We start from the raw sequence: 14431 nt of genomic DNA, 5'->3' as shown, positions 1-14431 counted from the left end.
TCAGTAAATTAACTATAAAATAAAACAAATAGAATAAATAAAAGTTATTTCCTACATAACATTTTAATATAAATAATTATATGAAATAACCGTTATAGCAGAAATAATACAGATGTAAATGGCATCTCTCATTACCTAACGCAAAAAAAGTTTATTCAAGTGTGCTAAAAGTGTGTAAAAATAGGAAAGTATGCTTTTAGTTTACTTTTTATGTACCTCTCATAAATGGCCTTTATGTACTCCTCATAAATGACATTTAAGTATATTTGACTTATATTTACAAAATGTCTAAATATATTTGAGCTATACTCCTAGAATCTGTGTTTTCATTATATTATATTATACGGAAGAGGGCACTAGTACACATCTTCTGCACAGAATTTCCAAAAAAAAAAAAACAAGTGAGGAAGAATAAAAGAATCAACGGATACTAAAACGTGCAATCTAACACGATTATCTGACATGAAAAAGCATCAAAACTGTAATGTTATGAAATAAAATGTCCACCAATGAAAAGGTAATTACCAGCAAGCTTCGGGGTGTTGATCGACTCCATCTACATTTTGATTATCATTTTGAATCCAATCATAGTCTTTTTTCAGTTTTATTTTATTATTATTATTTTTTTTATGAAACTTTTATGATGTAAAGTTCACTTAAAGAAAACTTATGAGTATACTTGCAGTATAAAACTAATAAACTTGTAGTTTACTGAGACTATACTTCAAAGTGTACAAAGTATTTAATTATTAAACTATAAGTATACTGTAAATATAAGTTCACTTTTAGTATATTTGCAGTACAAACTACAAACATAGAGGTAAATTAGTTGTGTACTCAAAGTTTGCTACTGTTAAACTTAAAGTATACTTAAAAGTATACTTTTATATTCTAGAATGTTGGCCAATTTAGTCCCAAGGAGTATTGAAACAGTACACTTACAAGTATACATCTAGAACACTGACATTTTTGTACTTGCTACATAAAGTATTCTTAAGTATACGACTTTTTGGTAAGGGTCTCGCTTCCGGCCTGTCAGTTCTCCGCATTGGATTGTGGAAAATAGGGCTTCACCTAGAGTGTAAATCAATTTTACACTCGAAATGAGAATGAATTGTGGGTAAAAAGTAGTGTACTAATGTAGGGAATGAAGTTGTTCACTCAGAATACTGACATCACAACAAAATGGCTGACACCAAATATAGTGCACTATATAGTGGATAGGAAGTTTTTTTTTTGACATAGCTTAAGCCTTTGAAAGTGAAAGTCGTGAGATTTGCCAAGTATGGTATGGAATTGGTGCTCTGCATTTAACCCATCCAAGTGCATACACACACAGCAGTGAGAAGTGAACACACACCCGGAGCAGTGGGCAGCTATATATCCAGCACCCAGGGAGCAACTGGTTGTCACAGTGTCTGGTCTGTGTTTTCCTGGGTGTCCACTAGTGGTCTCACTTCCCAATAGTCACCCCACTGCAGGCACTACATTTCCCACAAAGCCTTTGTCCCTTTCATCACTGTTAATTGCACACCTGTTCATTGCACTCAGCTGTCTCCACTTTCATCGTTTTCACCTGTCTATATAAACCGGTCTGTTTCTATCTGTTTCATGGAGTCCTTGTTTTCCCTTGTTCCCTTGAAAAACATGTGTTTTTCATGTTTCTTGTTTTTTGGACTGCTTTCATTGTTTTTGACCTTCTGTCTGTTTTGGATTTGATTTTGGATTACCCCATTAAAACACTGCAATTGGATCTCTCGTTTTGTGTGTGCATTCGTTACACTGGTTCAGTGACTTGCTCAAAGACACTTGAGCCATGGGTATTGATGGGGGAAGAGAGTGCTGTTCATTCACTCCCTCCCACCTACAACTCCTGCCAGCACAGAGAATCGAACCTTTGGGTTACAGGTCCAACTCTCTATCACTTGTCACGGTTGGTAAACCGTGATCTCTGGGTTTTGCACTTTGTGGGTGAAGTCTGTGTGTTACGCGTCAGCACTGATTAGTTTGTGGGCGTCTCCGTTAATTGTCATCAGCAACAGCTGTCACTCATTACTCATCCCTATATATTGGCTTGTCTAGTGTCTTGTGTTCGTGAGAGCGTTGTTTCATGTTTATGACCTATGCTATGTAGACATGCTATGTATGCCTATGACCTTGTCTTCATTAAATATCATTAATCTCGCACTTGCTTCCTGCCACTCCTTCACCCAGTCATTACAGTATTGCCCTGGCTACATTTCTAAGCATTTTTTCCTGTTAGTTTGATCTCTTGTGTATGACCCTGGACTGTTTGTTATCATGTGATTCTCTGCTGCCTGCCCTTGTGACCACACTGTTGGATTCTACTCACTATTCCCTGTCTGCCGCCTGCCTTGACCCTTGCTCTGTTACGGTTTGCTCCTCTGGATTGTGTCTGTTGTTCCTGACGCCGCTGACTGATTATTGCCTGTTTGATTTTGTTAACTTTACTAAAGCTGCAAATTGATCTTCACAACTCTGACCCTTCCTTATAGAATGTGTGTGAAGAGTTGTACAATATTCTTGGGCCTCCCTGCAGGATTTTTTTCGCCTCAATTAGGATTGCTGTTGCTACAGACAAATGACAAGCAAAAGATAATTAATTGCCGCTAATATGTTTATGAAAATAAGTTTATGAAACTGGATCACTATTGTATATGTTGTAATAAATAAAAACAGTGGGAATGTAATGCTGTAAAACTATGTATAGTGACAAATACAATGAACAGTCAATTGTACAACATAAAATCTTACCATTTAATGCATACAAATTGCCTTTGTATGTCACAACTATCATTGAACCATTTTTGTCCACTGAGGCACAGCTCTCATTAGTATTTGTATCTGGTTGGTTATTTTTCCAGTTTTCAAGTGTCCTTTCATTGTAGAAACTGTATGGCAGGGTCTGGTGCCATCTGAACACTTCACCTCTATAAAGTCCAATTTATACACCAAATGAATCATCAGCTTTGGTTTTAAACAAGCTGTTCATCACATCTTCATTATTCACAGTTGCATGGGTCAGTGTACATTTCATGAAAGAATCTCTGAGCCTCAGTCCAGTTCTTTCTGATATTTATGAAGTGTTACTATTGAGATTTTTGGCTTGAAGTGAAGAACAAAAGCCCTGAGAAGAGCAAAATAATAATAATAATAATAATAATAATAATAATAATAATAATAATAATGGATTTATTTATAAAGAAAATTATCAGCACATTGACTGTTATTCATGGTATGCTAACCACTACAAACACTTGAAAACATGCATACCTGTGGAAAATAGCTTTTGAAAAGCTTCAGTCCCTTTTCAACTGAAAGCATTAATAATTTGTGTCGTCCTTTTTACCAGATCGAAATCATAAAATGTTGGTCAAGACGCTCTCAGTTACACAAGTTGTTGAGGATTTTAGGTGACATGCCAAACTTTCTTAGCCTCCTCAGGAAGTACAGCCGCTGTTGTGCTTTCTTTACCAGTTGGGTGGTGTTGAGTGTCCAGGTGAAGTCCTCATTGATGTGGACCCCCAGGTATGCTCACCCTCTCCACTTCAAGCTCTCGGATAAACAGAGGCTGGTGAGAGAAATGTGAGTGTAAGAAGGTCATTATTTATAATAAATAAACAGAAAATAAGTAGAAAGAATAGAGAATGCTAGTGTTAAGAGGCTCTTCTTTCTTTATAAATAAAACAAGTAGTTAGAATAAAAATAGAATAGAGAGTGCAAATGTTAAAGGGTCAAATTAAGCGATTTCTTAAAAATATTAAGGACTCAGCTGCTTGGATTGAGTTGGGCAGGTCATTCCACCAGGAGGGAACGGTTAATGTAAAAGTCCATGAAAGCTTTAGGTATGCAAAATGTTTCAATACAAGCATTTCATTCAAATGTAATTCATGCAATCTTTCAAACCTTTAACTAACTTGGGAAAATAAACCCATGGCAACAGTTTAAAAGTAGCCCAATTTTGTGTAAAGAAACGTGGACTTGGCAACCCTGTATCCAACAAGCGCTGCAGGAGTCAGATTTGACTGATCACAGGGCAACAATAAGGAGAGATGACTGACAAGACCATGCTTGAGTTTCTGGCTGTTCAACAGATCGCGTAACACATGTTGCGGGAGCAGGCGGCAATGGTCAGAAATTCAGTGGGAGCGGGATTAAGAAAAAAGACGAATCCCGGACATTTTGGGCAATTAAGAAATCCCAGCCAGATGCATTTTTTTAGGTAAAAAAGGGGGACATGTCTGGGGAACATGGACGTACAGTATGGTCACCCAATATTGTTTAATCTTGGACATCCATATCAATTATGATAACAACAAGTGAAAGTCAACTAGATTCTTACTTGTGCAGTTATCATTAGAGCATCTCTGCTAATGCCAATAGTCACAGACCCAAATGCCTGACTTACACAAAGACTATGGCTTATATTCTTTGGCACTGCTACACAACACATGCATAAAGGTAATTATACTGCCTGCCAGTGCTGAACAGTAGTGCCAGCTACAGAAAATGTGTATTTCATAAAATTACTTTTGTTCTGTTTATATATAAATTATTATATACATAATTAATGCATAGAGACCTGAAGATATATATATATATATATATATATATATATATATATATATATATATATATATATATATATATATATATATATATATATATATATATATAATTAGAAAACATTTAGATTTATACCACAGAGGGCTAACTTGACATACTTTATGTGATTTATTCTGATTTGGAATGTATAGTATATCTTCAGTTCTCTATGATACATTCATTAAATAATAGCCAATCTTATTTGTTTAATCTTAAATAATGCTGATGTGGCTATTCCAATGCTTTCAAACTAAATAACACATTTTAATAACCAAAAGAACACGTAGTGCTTTTGTGCGTGTATATATTTATTTAATTGTTTGCTTATTTATTTGCTTGCATATATTTCTTATGGAACAGACTCGGAGTATCCACTAGGAGGCTTGACTAACAAGGTATTTGTATGGATGCAAACATTTATGGCGTAAACGGTAAAATATAGATTAAACGATGGTTTAAAGGACAAGAATTGTTGCTGTGGAGGATTCGACGTTTGATGGGTGAGACCGGAGTCGATATGCTCATATAAACTCTTCAAACTTGTTTAAAAATGACGAAAAAACAAACAAACACTTGGACGAGCCTGGCTAAGCTAAGCTAACACGGCTGGCCGTATTGTTACGTTTTTCCATTTGTGTTTTAGCATACAAGTGTTTGTATGCCGCACAAAATAATAATTATACGTACATGGAGTCATTTGTGTGCTTTAAACGGGGTATTAAATGTGAAAGGGGTGGATCAAATGGTTTTCTTTTAATCATAAACAGTCCGTTAGCCGTCGTTAGCATATTAGCTGGGCTCCACGCTGCGTTCTAAATAAAAAATAATCCAATCGCTGCCAGGAGCATCAAAATAACGTTCGTTATCATGTTAAAATGCGCTTTTAGCACAGATTTTTTGCATCTCATTATCAATTTCATACGGAGTTGGCAGACATTAGCGCTGATGGTGGGGTGATTATAAGGAACAGATTTGGACTGCGTCCGAAAACCAAGTAAGCTGCCTACTTAGGCAGCATTTTGGGCGATATGGGCATGTTCGAAGTTTCGAACATAGTAAGATATAGGTACCCACCTAGACTTCATTGTAGGTCACAATGGACCGATATTAAAACGTTAAAACACGCTCACGCGAGTCCCCAATATGCTGTCTAGGTAGGCAATAGTTGAGTTTTTGATACACATCCTTAAAAATCGGCCAAATCTGCAGCAGAATTAGCAGAGCAGTAAACAGCAGGCAAAACGCCCCATTTTCTTTCCTAATGTACACATTGCAACATTTTTAACATATTTTCTGAGATACTCAAGATTAAACACATTTAAAAATGTGAATCTTGTGAGTTTGGAGCCTGCTTTGCCTTATTTTCCATTTTTCACTGAAATTATCATCTTGGGACTTGAAAGATTTCTGTAATATTCTTGGATATATCATTAATCACAGTCAGTGTATCGTGTCTGAATCCCTCTTTGTGTCTACATTTCTCTTTTAATCTATATTTCAGTGAATTATCAATGATCAACAGTCTCTTCTCTATTGGCCAGTCCAGTGCGTATCTATGAACTCCATAACGCCCTCCACTTCTGCCGTCAGTAGCCCTGTCAGCTCCGTAGATTCGCCACTGTCAGCCGTCAGCTCGTCCATCGGCTCTCCTGGCATTCCCGGCACACCATCTGTTGGCTATGGACCCATCAGCATCTCTCAAGTGAGCGACATGATATGTTCTTGTGGTCTTTTAATTTTTTACTGTGTGCCTGATGATTTTGTTTTTCTTATGACTTCTATTCTATTTATCTCATGCAGATGAACTCCTCAATGTCTGTGTCTGGGTTACATGCTGTCAGCAGCTCTGATGATGTGAAACCCCCATTTGGCTTGAAGACTGTCAGTGGCTCGGGACCAATGCTGTCCCAGAAACGCATGTGTGCCATTTGTGGAGACCGTTCATCGGGTGTGTACTAGAATATTGAGCATCCGTATTGCCTTTTTATTAGTGATACACCCAATTCATTTTTTTTTCCCCAAACAAAATGAAAGTTTTCAATTAGTGGAAAAAACAAAACTGTTTCAGTTTTTAAATGTAATTTGAGTGTAAAGATCTTCAGAACACTGGATGCTATTCAGGGGATCATGTACTCAGGAGATAAACTGGTCATAGTAAAGTTCTTTGACAACGTTTCAGTATTTCAGCTGGAGAAATTTTTTATATTGCATTATTACAATACTTTTTGGTCACAAAGAAGTTTGTCCACTAGGGCTCTTGATGAAAAAATCTGTGTGCCGTCTCGTTCTCATATAGGCTTTTAGTAAGCGGCCTCTTGCTCCATTAGGTAACAGAAAATGTCTGGAAACGACACTTTTTGTCCATTCCGTTGGGTCGTTTGTTCAGGCACAGATACCGTACGGACAGTCTGACCCAATACTGCTCAGTTTTTATTCGTATGTTGCGCTGTCGAGTGGCAGAAATTATTTTATGTAGGTCATTCTGAGTCTAAACCATGCTTTTCCAATGAGGGGAAAGGACTGTTTTCCCCCCACGCCGACTTCACCCAGACAGCTATGACGCGAGTCACGCGACACTAAACAAGTCAATAGTTTTTACTTACACCACATGACATTTTTAGTCATCAAGTTGAAACTTGAAAATGGTATGAAAGTTTTTCATAGCTATCCGAAACTAAATGAATTAATACATTTCTAAGAATGTGAAGAATGTATAATGTGTTTTAAACTAGATTTGCCTTTATTTATTATGAATTAATAATATTATTGTGAGCAATCTTGTGTCATTGACCCTAGTAGCATCATTATACTGGGGATGTTGTTTACATTGAATGTTTTGAAAAATGACATTTCTTTGCAGCTCAAAGGTAATGTGAACATAATTTGTGTGTGCAGGGAAGCATTATGGCGTGCACAGCTGTGAAGGCTGTAAGGGTTTCTTCAAGCGCACAGTCAGGAAGGACCTGAGCTATACCTGCAGGGACAACAAGGAGTGTCTGGTCGATAAACGTCAGCGCAATCGCTGCCAGTACTGCCGCTATCAGAAGTGCCTGGCCACAGGAATGAAAAGAGAGGGTGGGTACCTGTCAGCCTTCCACTAAAGATATGTCATCTATAGTATGAAGTAAAACACAAGCTGTATGGTCAGTAAAATACAGGTACTGTAGGTAGAGAATGGTGTCAGGTGAAAGACACTGTAGTAGCATTATGTAATCCAGCTGGTGTTTGAATGGGTTTAATGGTAGATCAGCATTATGTCATGGAAATTCTGCATTGTTTTCATATGAGAAGATGGTGTCAGTCATACATAGTGTTAGGAGGCGCACAATGATTATATGTAGCTGCTATGACAGGTGGATTGATTGGGTTTAGTTAAACAATGTAAGAACAAATAGCCTATTAGTCTCCAGCTCATGACAGCTGAATGAAAGCGTGTTTTATGTGGGTGAAAAACAACCAGCAGGACAAAACTAGGGTCGGGATTTGAGAACCTCTTATGATATTGATGATTTTGGTATCTGGTTCCATTAATGGTTCTTGAATATTTGCATTCAATGCCTCACTGAATCATTTGTGTGGTTCATTAATTATCTGAAGAGCTGAGAACTATTGCTGTGTTATATGGACTAATGCCCAAACTCGGTTCTGGAGGGCTGATGTCCTGCAGAGTTTAGCTTCAACCTGCCTCAACACACCTGCCTGGAGGTTTCTAGTGTACCTACCAAGAACTTGATTAACTGGTTCAGGTGTGTCTAATTTGGGATGGATCTAAACTCTGCAGGACACCGGCCCTCCAGGGCAGAGTTTGGGCACCCCTGGACTAAAGGTTCATGTGTTGAATAAGTGACTGTTTAGTACATACGTAAAAGGACAAAAAAAACAATATACGCTACTTAAACCAATGGTCAGCCATTAGGGATTCTCCATAATGGATTTTCATAGCAGCACTCTGCTGATAAGGGACTTGCTCAATGACACAATAGTGATTGTATATGAATTGCAGCTTTTGGTTTCCAGGCCAGATCATGGACCAATAGAAACAGTGTTACTGATGGCCGGGCTGATTTCTTGACATTTATAAGTTTACCCTCTTTTATCTTCCCCCAGCTGTTCAGGATGAGCGTCAGAAGAATAAGGAACGGGATGGAGACTATGAATGCAGCAGTTCAGCCAATGAGGAGATGCCTGTGGAAAAGATCCTGGAGGCCGAGACAGCTGTAGAGCACAGATCAGACTTGCACTCTGATGCCACTGGTTCAGTTAGTATATTTACATGCTACTCATGGCTGCATATTGCACTTTTTGTTTTGAAAGTCTACAAATAATATATATATATATATATATAAGCAACCTGGAAACATTCTGGGAAAAAAAGTATAATCTTGCATTGGATTTAGGTCTGTACAGTTTCGGTATACTGTAATGGCCAATAGTTTTGGCAGTGACATAAATTTTGTGTTTTGCAAAATTTGCTGCTTCAGTATTTGTAGATTATTTTTCGACTTGTGTCTGTGGTATACTGATAATGATAAGCATATCATAAGTTTTAAAGGCTTTTATTGGCAAAAATGTATGAGTCAATATTTACAGTGTTGACCCTTGTTCTTCATATCCTCTGCAATTCGTTCAGGCATGCTGGATATTAGCATTTGGGCCAAATCCTGACTGATGGCGATCCATTCTTGCTTTATTAATTCTCAGAGTTAAACACAATTTATGGGCTTCTGCTTGTCCACTCACCTTTGGAGGACTGGGCACAGGTTCTCTCTGAGATCCAGGGAGTTGCCTGGCCACTGATCCAAAATTTCAACATAATGATCTTCGAGCCTCTTCTTTATCACTATTGCTTGGTGCTCTGAATGCACGGATCATCACCAAATTGCTCATGGATCATTGGAAGAAGTCGCTCTTGCAGGACGTTTTGACACCATTCTTTATTCATGGCAGTGTTTTTGGGCAGAATTATGAGAGAGCCCACTCCCTTGGTTGAAAGGCAACCCCGTGAATGGATGGTTTCAGGATGCTTCACTGTTGCTTCATGTCACAGGACTCATGGTAGCGTTCACCTTTTCTTCTCTGAACAATCAATTTTCCAGAAGTCCCAAACAGTTTTGCTGCCCTTCTTGACACCAGGCCGTTGTCCAAAAGTCTTGGCCTCACTGTGCGTGCAGATGCTCTCACACCAACCTGCTGTCATTCCTGAGCAAGCTCTGCACTGCTGGTGGCACGATTCTGTAGCTGACTCCTCTGGGGTAGACGGTCCTGGCACTTGCACTCTGGGACATCCTGAAGACTTCTTCACTGCAGTCAAACCTCTCTCCTTGAAGTTCTTGGTGATCCGGTAAATGTTTTTTTCAGGTGTAATCTTTTTTTTAGTAATTTCCTCGCATGTGAGGCCATTTTGATGCAAAGCAATGATGGCTGCACATGTTTCTTTAGAGGTAACCATTGCTAACAAGAACACAATGATTGGAAGTGCTTCTTCCCTCCTTTTATAGCAAGCAGTCTGCTCTTACAATCTAATTACTATGATAGTGATTTTACCAAAGTAGTACTCATTCATACTTTCATATGTGTTGATGATATTTTCGTATGTTTATTCATTAGTCGGTTAATGCTAGCATGTCATTTTGTGTCAGTCAATTTTATTTTATTTTTTTTGTGTGTGAAAAGTGTATGTTTTGGCCAATGAAGTTTTTAGCCATTTATTAAAAAGCATCTGATCACTCCACACAATAATCTAGAAACAATGTGAATGAACACCATCTTAAGTAACAAACTTATTTCACTGCCAAAACTTTTGGCCATGACTGTATAGAATATATATATATTTTTAAATGTTAAACATTAACAAATTAACAATGTAATCAAAAATATGATATTATAATAATATTAATGCGTTTCTACTTTTTTAAAATATTTTTTTTGCTAAGTGTTTCCAAAAATTGGAATTCTTCATTTAAATGTTTATTTCCGTACATCTCTACCAGTCCCACAAGTCTCTATGTGTGCTTATTTTCCAAGCAAAACTATTATAATCACATATGAATTAAATTTATTTGACGATTCAATGTTGAAAACTTTAGATTTCAATATTTCTCTTCATGAAATGCAATTATTTCTCGACCCAAGAAAAAATAAAAATGAGATCTCATCTCATGCAGGCGAAGTGGAACAGTCAAAGTGCTGAATCCACAGAAACTGCACAAGTTCATACAAGTTTCTTGTTTCCCGAGAGCAATTTGGAATACTCTGGGGTTGTTATTGCTTAATTTTTACATCGCAACCTGCATAAAAAAATAAAATATATTTATATACTACCGGAGTATAACCTGATTTTTAACATGCTTTACTTTTGCCTTATTGGGTTATTGACTTGTGTATAATCTGATATAAATGTTTTTTTTTCAGTAAGCTAATATTTGGGAGTTATCAGAATATTGCCATTTATGTAAACATGATCATAGTTAGCAGTTGTCTTGAAATAGAAGTTGCAGAGGTTGGTTAAAAGGTTGTACGCAGTTCTTTTGCAAAGTTATGCCAAGCATTGATTGTTGCCTACTGTTGCCTGGCAAAGTCAGTTTCCTGTTGGGTGAAAAACAGCCCTTATTTAAAATTCTTTAAATGCTGGTATTCCCAGAGCTGGTGTAGAGATTAGGATCTTTTGAATTCTCAGTGTTTGGAGTTGAATATCCCCACAGACAGATTGAAAAAGAATAAAGCACTCAGACGTTTATCAGTTCACAAATTCTCTTTATGTTGTTCAGAAGTGCCAGAGGCATTTGCCCTTAACTCTCTCCTCCACTGACTCTGTGACTTCTCTGTTCGCCAGCCCAATGATCCAGTCACTAACATCTGTCAGGCTGCAGACAAACAGCTCTTCACTCTGGTGGAGTGGGCCAAGAGAATCCCTCACTTCTCTGAGCTGCCCCTGGATGACCAAGTCATTCTGCTCAGGGCTGGTACGAGCACCTGACATTCTCACACTCACTTTGCTGCTGTCTCTTTGTGTACTGAAGATTTAATCTCGTCAACCTTTTTTTAGTGGCCTTGCTAATCGAATTGTTTTTTTTCTAAAATATATGTATATATCAAAGTATAAACAGGATGTTTTTGCCTTTTAAAAAACAGCTAGATGGAGTACAGTCGAATAGAAAAGAACAGAGAAGTGTCTTAAAATGCAGCACTTATGGCACAAGACATTGAAGTTAAAACAACAATGTGATTCAGTGGCCAAAAGATTAATGTACACGAAAACATTATACTATAAGTTTGTTATATTTTTATAACAGGATGGAATGAGCTCTTGATCGCTGCCTTTTCTCATCGCTCCATCAGCGTGAAGGATGAGATTCTGTTGGCCACAGGTTTACATGTGCCCAGAGAGAGCACTCACAACTTGGGCGTGGAGGCCTTTTTTGACAGGTCACACTGAACTCTATGTTTACCACTTTTTAATAATATAGGTATGTTAGAGGCTTAACATGTTCATAATTTCTGTACAGGGAAAGTGCACAGAGTGCAGAGGTGGGAGCCTTATTTGACAGGTAATACCTGCTTTATTTGTGTTTACTTCATACCTGTGGGGATGTTATTTGGTATAGAAGCCCAGTACTTTCGTGGGGGGGATTGAGACCTCATTTGCAGATTCAGAATGGTTACTAGTCTTATTCTTTACACCTCTGCAGGGTGCTGACTGAGCTGGTCTGTAAGATGCGTGATATGCAAATGGACAAAACTGAACTTGGCTGCCTGCGTGCCATAGTTCTGTTTAACCCAGGTGAGCATTGTTTAAGTCTAAAGTCAGTAATGGGGTTTCTGCATTTGACTTGTTTCTTTGATTTTGATTCTTTTTATTGATTGATTGATTGTAATTATTCAGTGGATAGTTTAAACTAAAAAAGAAAAATGTATAATTTACTCACCCTTATGCTGTTCCAAACATTTTTGACTTGCTTTACTCTGCGTAAAACAGAAGCAATATAACCTTTTTTTTTTTTTTTTTTTTTTACAATTTTTTTTTTGCCAATTCAGTGAAAGTGAGTGGGGTCCAATGTTGTTATGGCTCCAACTGACATTCATTGTAAGCACAAAAAAGGTTAAACAGTTTTATTATCAGGTAAAGGTCATTTAACAATTTAGGTAAAACCAGACAAAAATTTGCCCATTACTTTAAACTCACTGTGTATGTAAACACTTTCATTGGCATTTTGGTAGCATATATGTTATACACTCCTTTGACATCAAAGAATGGTGTATGTTTGTGCTAAATATTTCCAATATTTCTTAGATGCCAAAGGTCTGACTAGCAGCAGTGAGGTGGAGCTTCTCCGAGAGAAAGTGTACGCGTCCCTGGAGGCCTATTGCAAACAGAAATACCCAGATCAGCAGGGGAGGTGAATATTCTGTACAGAGATGAATTCCCTAAATACCTATAGTATTTCAGTTTTATTCGCCCAGCTCCCACAATCCAGTTTAAGCAGATGCTGAAATGTATGTTGTGCATGCAAATACATTATGCTAACAGGCAAGATGAATTCTTTGTCCACTGTCTCGCTGACCCTCAGAATCAATCTTGTGTTGTGACTTTAAATCTACTACATATAAATGATCTCTTTTCTGATTTACTGACACTTTTGTATGTGTAACTCTAAAGCCTAGTTCACAATCATTCATAAAAGTCTTAAGCAGTCGCGTTTGCGTCACAGAAAAAATCAATAAACAAATCGGCTTGCTTACTCACAGGTTTGCCAAGCTCCTCCTCCGACTTCCTGCATTGCGTTCCATTGGCCTTAAGTGTCTGGAGCACCTTTTCTTCTTTAAACTGATTGGAGACACCCCCATTGACACTTTCCTAATGGAGATGCTGGAGTCGCCCCACTAGCCGCGTCAGAGGAAGATTGTGAAACAGGGTTTTCTACCCTAGGTCCTGGAGATAACTGTGACTGCACTTTTTCTTCCCAGGGGAATTACAGCGATTGGTCAGCCTCTGGTCTTGGGGTATTTTTTTAGTTCCGATATTTCTTGTCTTTTTCTCTTGATTATCTCTTAAGTGCACCATAGAGTCTAGAGACCCAAAACTTGCCATGAAAAATTGTTGGTGCTACATTTGAACAGTAAGCTATATGTGTACAGTACCGTGCAAAAGTCTTAGGCCACTAGTATTTTCACCAACAAAAAATGGTTTTAAGTGAGTTATTTTTTATGTTTTGCTGTAGTGTGTCAGTAGTAAATGTCAGTTTACATTTCCAAACATTATCTTTGCCATTAATTGTAATAATCCAGTGGGACACACAGAGTCAGATCTCTGCACACAGAGATCTGATCTAACCATCATCCAGTCTGTCTGCAATAACGAGAAGAAACAGAACAAACTGAGAAAGAACTGTGGCAATGTCTACAAAACGTTTCAAGAAACCTGCAAAGCTACAGTACTCTGCGAAGTTTTAGGCACTTGCGTAAAAATTCTGTAAATCGAGGATGCCGTCAAAAAATGCCATAAATGGATTTTATTAATTAACTTTAACTTTTAATTAATTAATTACAATTTTATTCATTAACTTTAACTAAAATAAATCAACATTTGGTGTGAACACAGAATGCGTTAAAAAAACACTAGGCTTTTGTCCTAGGTGCACTTGTGCATTGTTTTTCAGGTAGCTTTGCAGGTAGGTTTCTTTGCCACATTGCCATAGTTCTTCTGGATTTAGTCTGTCTCAGTTTGTTCAGTTTCTTCATGTTACTCCAGACGGATGATGGTGAGATCAGATCTGTGTGCAGCACTGGCTGTTGTCAAGACTCCTTG

At 37.7% G+C, this 14431-nt stretch overlaps 1 protein-coding gene across 3 annotated transcripts; it reads left to right on the top strand.

Moving 5' to 3' along the window:
- Positions 1-4892: 4892 nt before the first annotated feature.
- On the top strand, positions 4893-13923 carry LOC132102849 (retinoic acid receptor RXR-beta-B). Of its 3 annotated transcripts, XR_009423295.1 has the most exons (12): positions 4971-5126; positions 6128-6328; positions 6427-6574; positions 7522-7701; positions 8734-8885; positions 11459-11588; positions 11919-12051; positions 12132-12173; positions 12315-12406; positions 12917-13022; positions 13372-13809; positions 13853-13923. XR_009423295.1 is itself a non-coding variant. In XM_059507535.1 (11 exons), exons 2-11 carry the CDS (start codon positions 6182-6184, stop codon positions 13508-13510), a joined length of 1269 nt encoding a protein of 422 aa, XP_059363518.1. In that variant the 5' UTR covers positions 4893-5021; positions 6128-6181; the 3' UTR covers positions 13511-13912. The 3 variants fall into 3 exon arrangements, 2 of the variants coding, with proteins under 2 accessions (XP_059363518.1, XP_059363517.1); XM_059507535.1 differs by having other exon boundaries at positions 4893-5021; positions 13372-13912; XM_059507534.1 differs by having other exon boundaries at positions 13372-13912.
- The last annotated feature ends 508 nt before the right edge of the window (positions 13924-14431 follow it).

This window comes from Carassius carassius, chromosome 24 (genome assembly GCF_963082965.1).
Source record: "Carassius carassius chromosome 24, fCarCar2.1, whole genome shotgun sequence".
NCBI classification, from domain to species: domain Eukaryota; kingdom Metazoa; phylum Chordata; class Actinopteri; order Cypriniformes; family Cyprinidae; genus Carassius; species Carassius carassius.
This window is presented reverse-complemented; position numbering and strand designations above follow the sequence as displayed.

What these genes read in the sequence shown, in the direction of transcription:
- LOC132102849 (XM_059507535.1), top strand. Translation starts at nt 6,182, where the DNA reads ATGAACTCCATAACGCCCTCCACTTCTGCCGTCAGTAGCCCTGTCAGC. An exon ending in GTGGAGGCCTTTTTTGACAG is followed by an intron (nt 12,052 to 12,131) that starts GTCACACTGAAC and finishes ATTTCTGTACAG; the next exon opens with GGAAAGTGCACAGAGTGCAG. An exon ending in GTGGGAGCCTTATTTGACAG is followed by an intron (nt 12,174 to 12,314) that starts GTAATACCTGCT and finishes ACACCTCTGCAG; the next exon opens with GGTGCTGACTGAGCTGGTCT.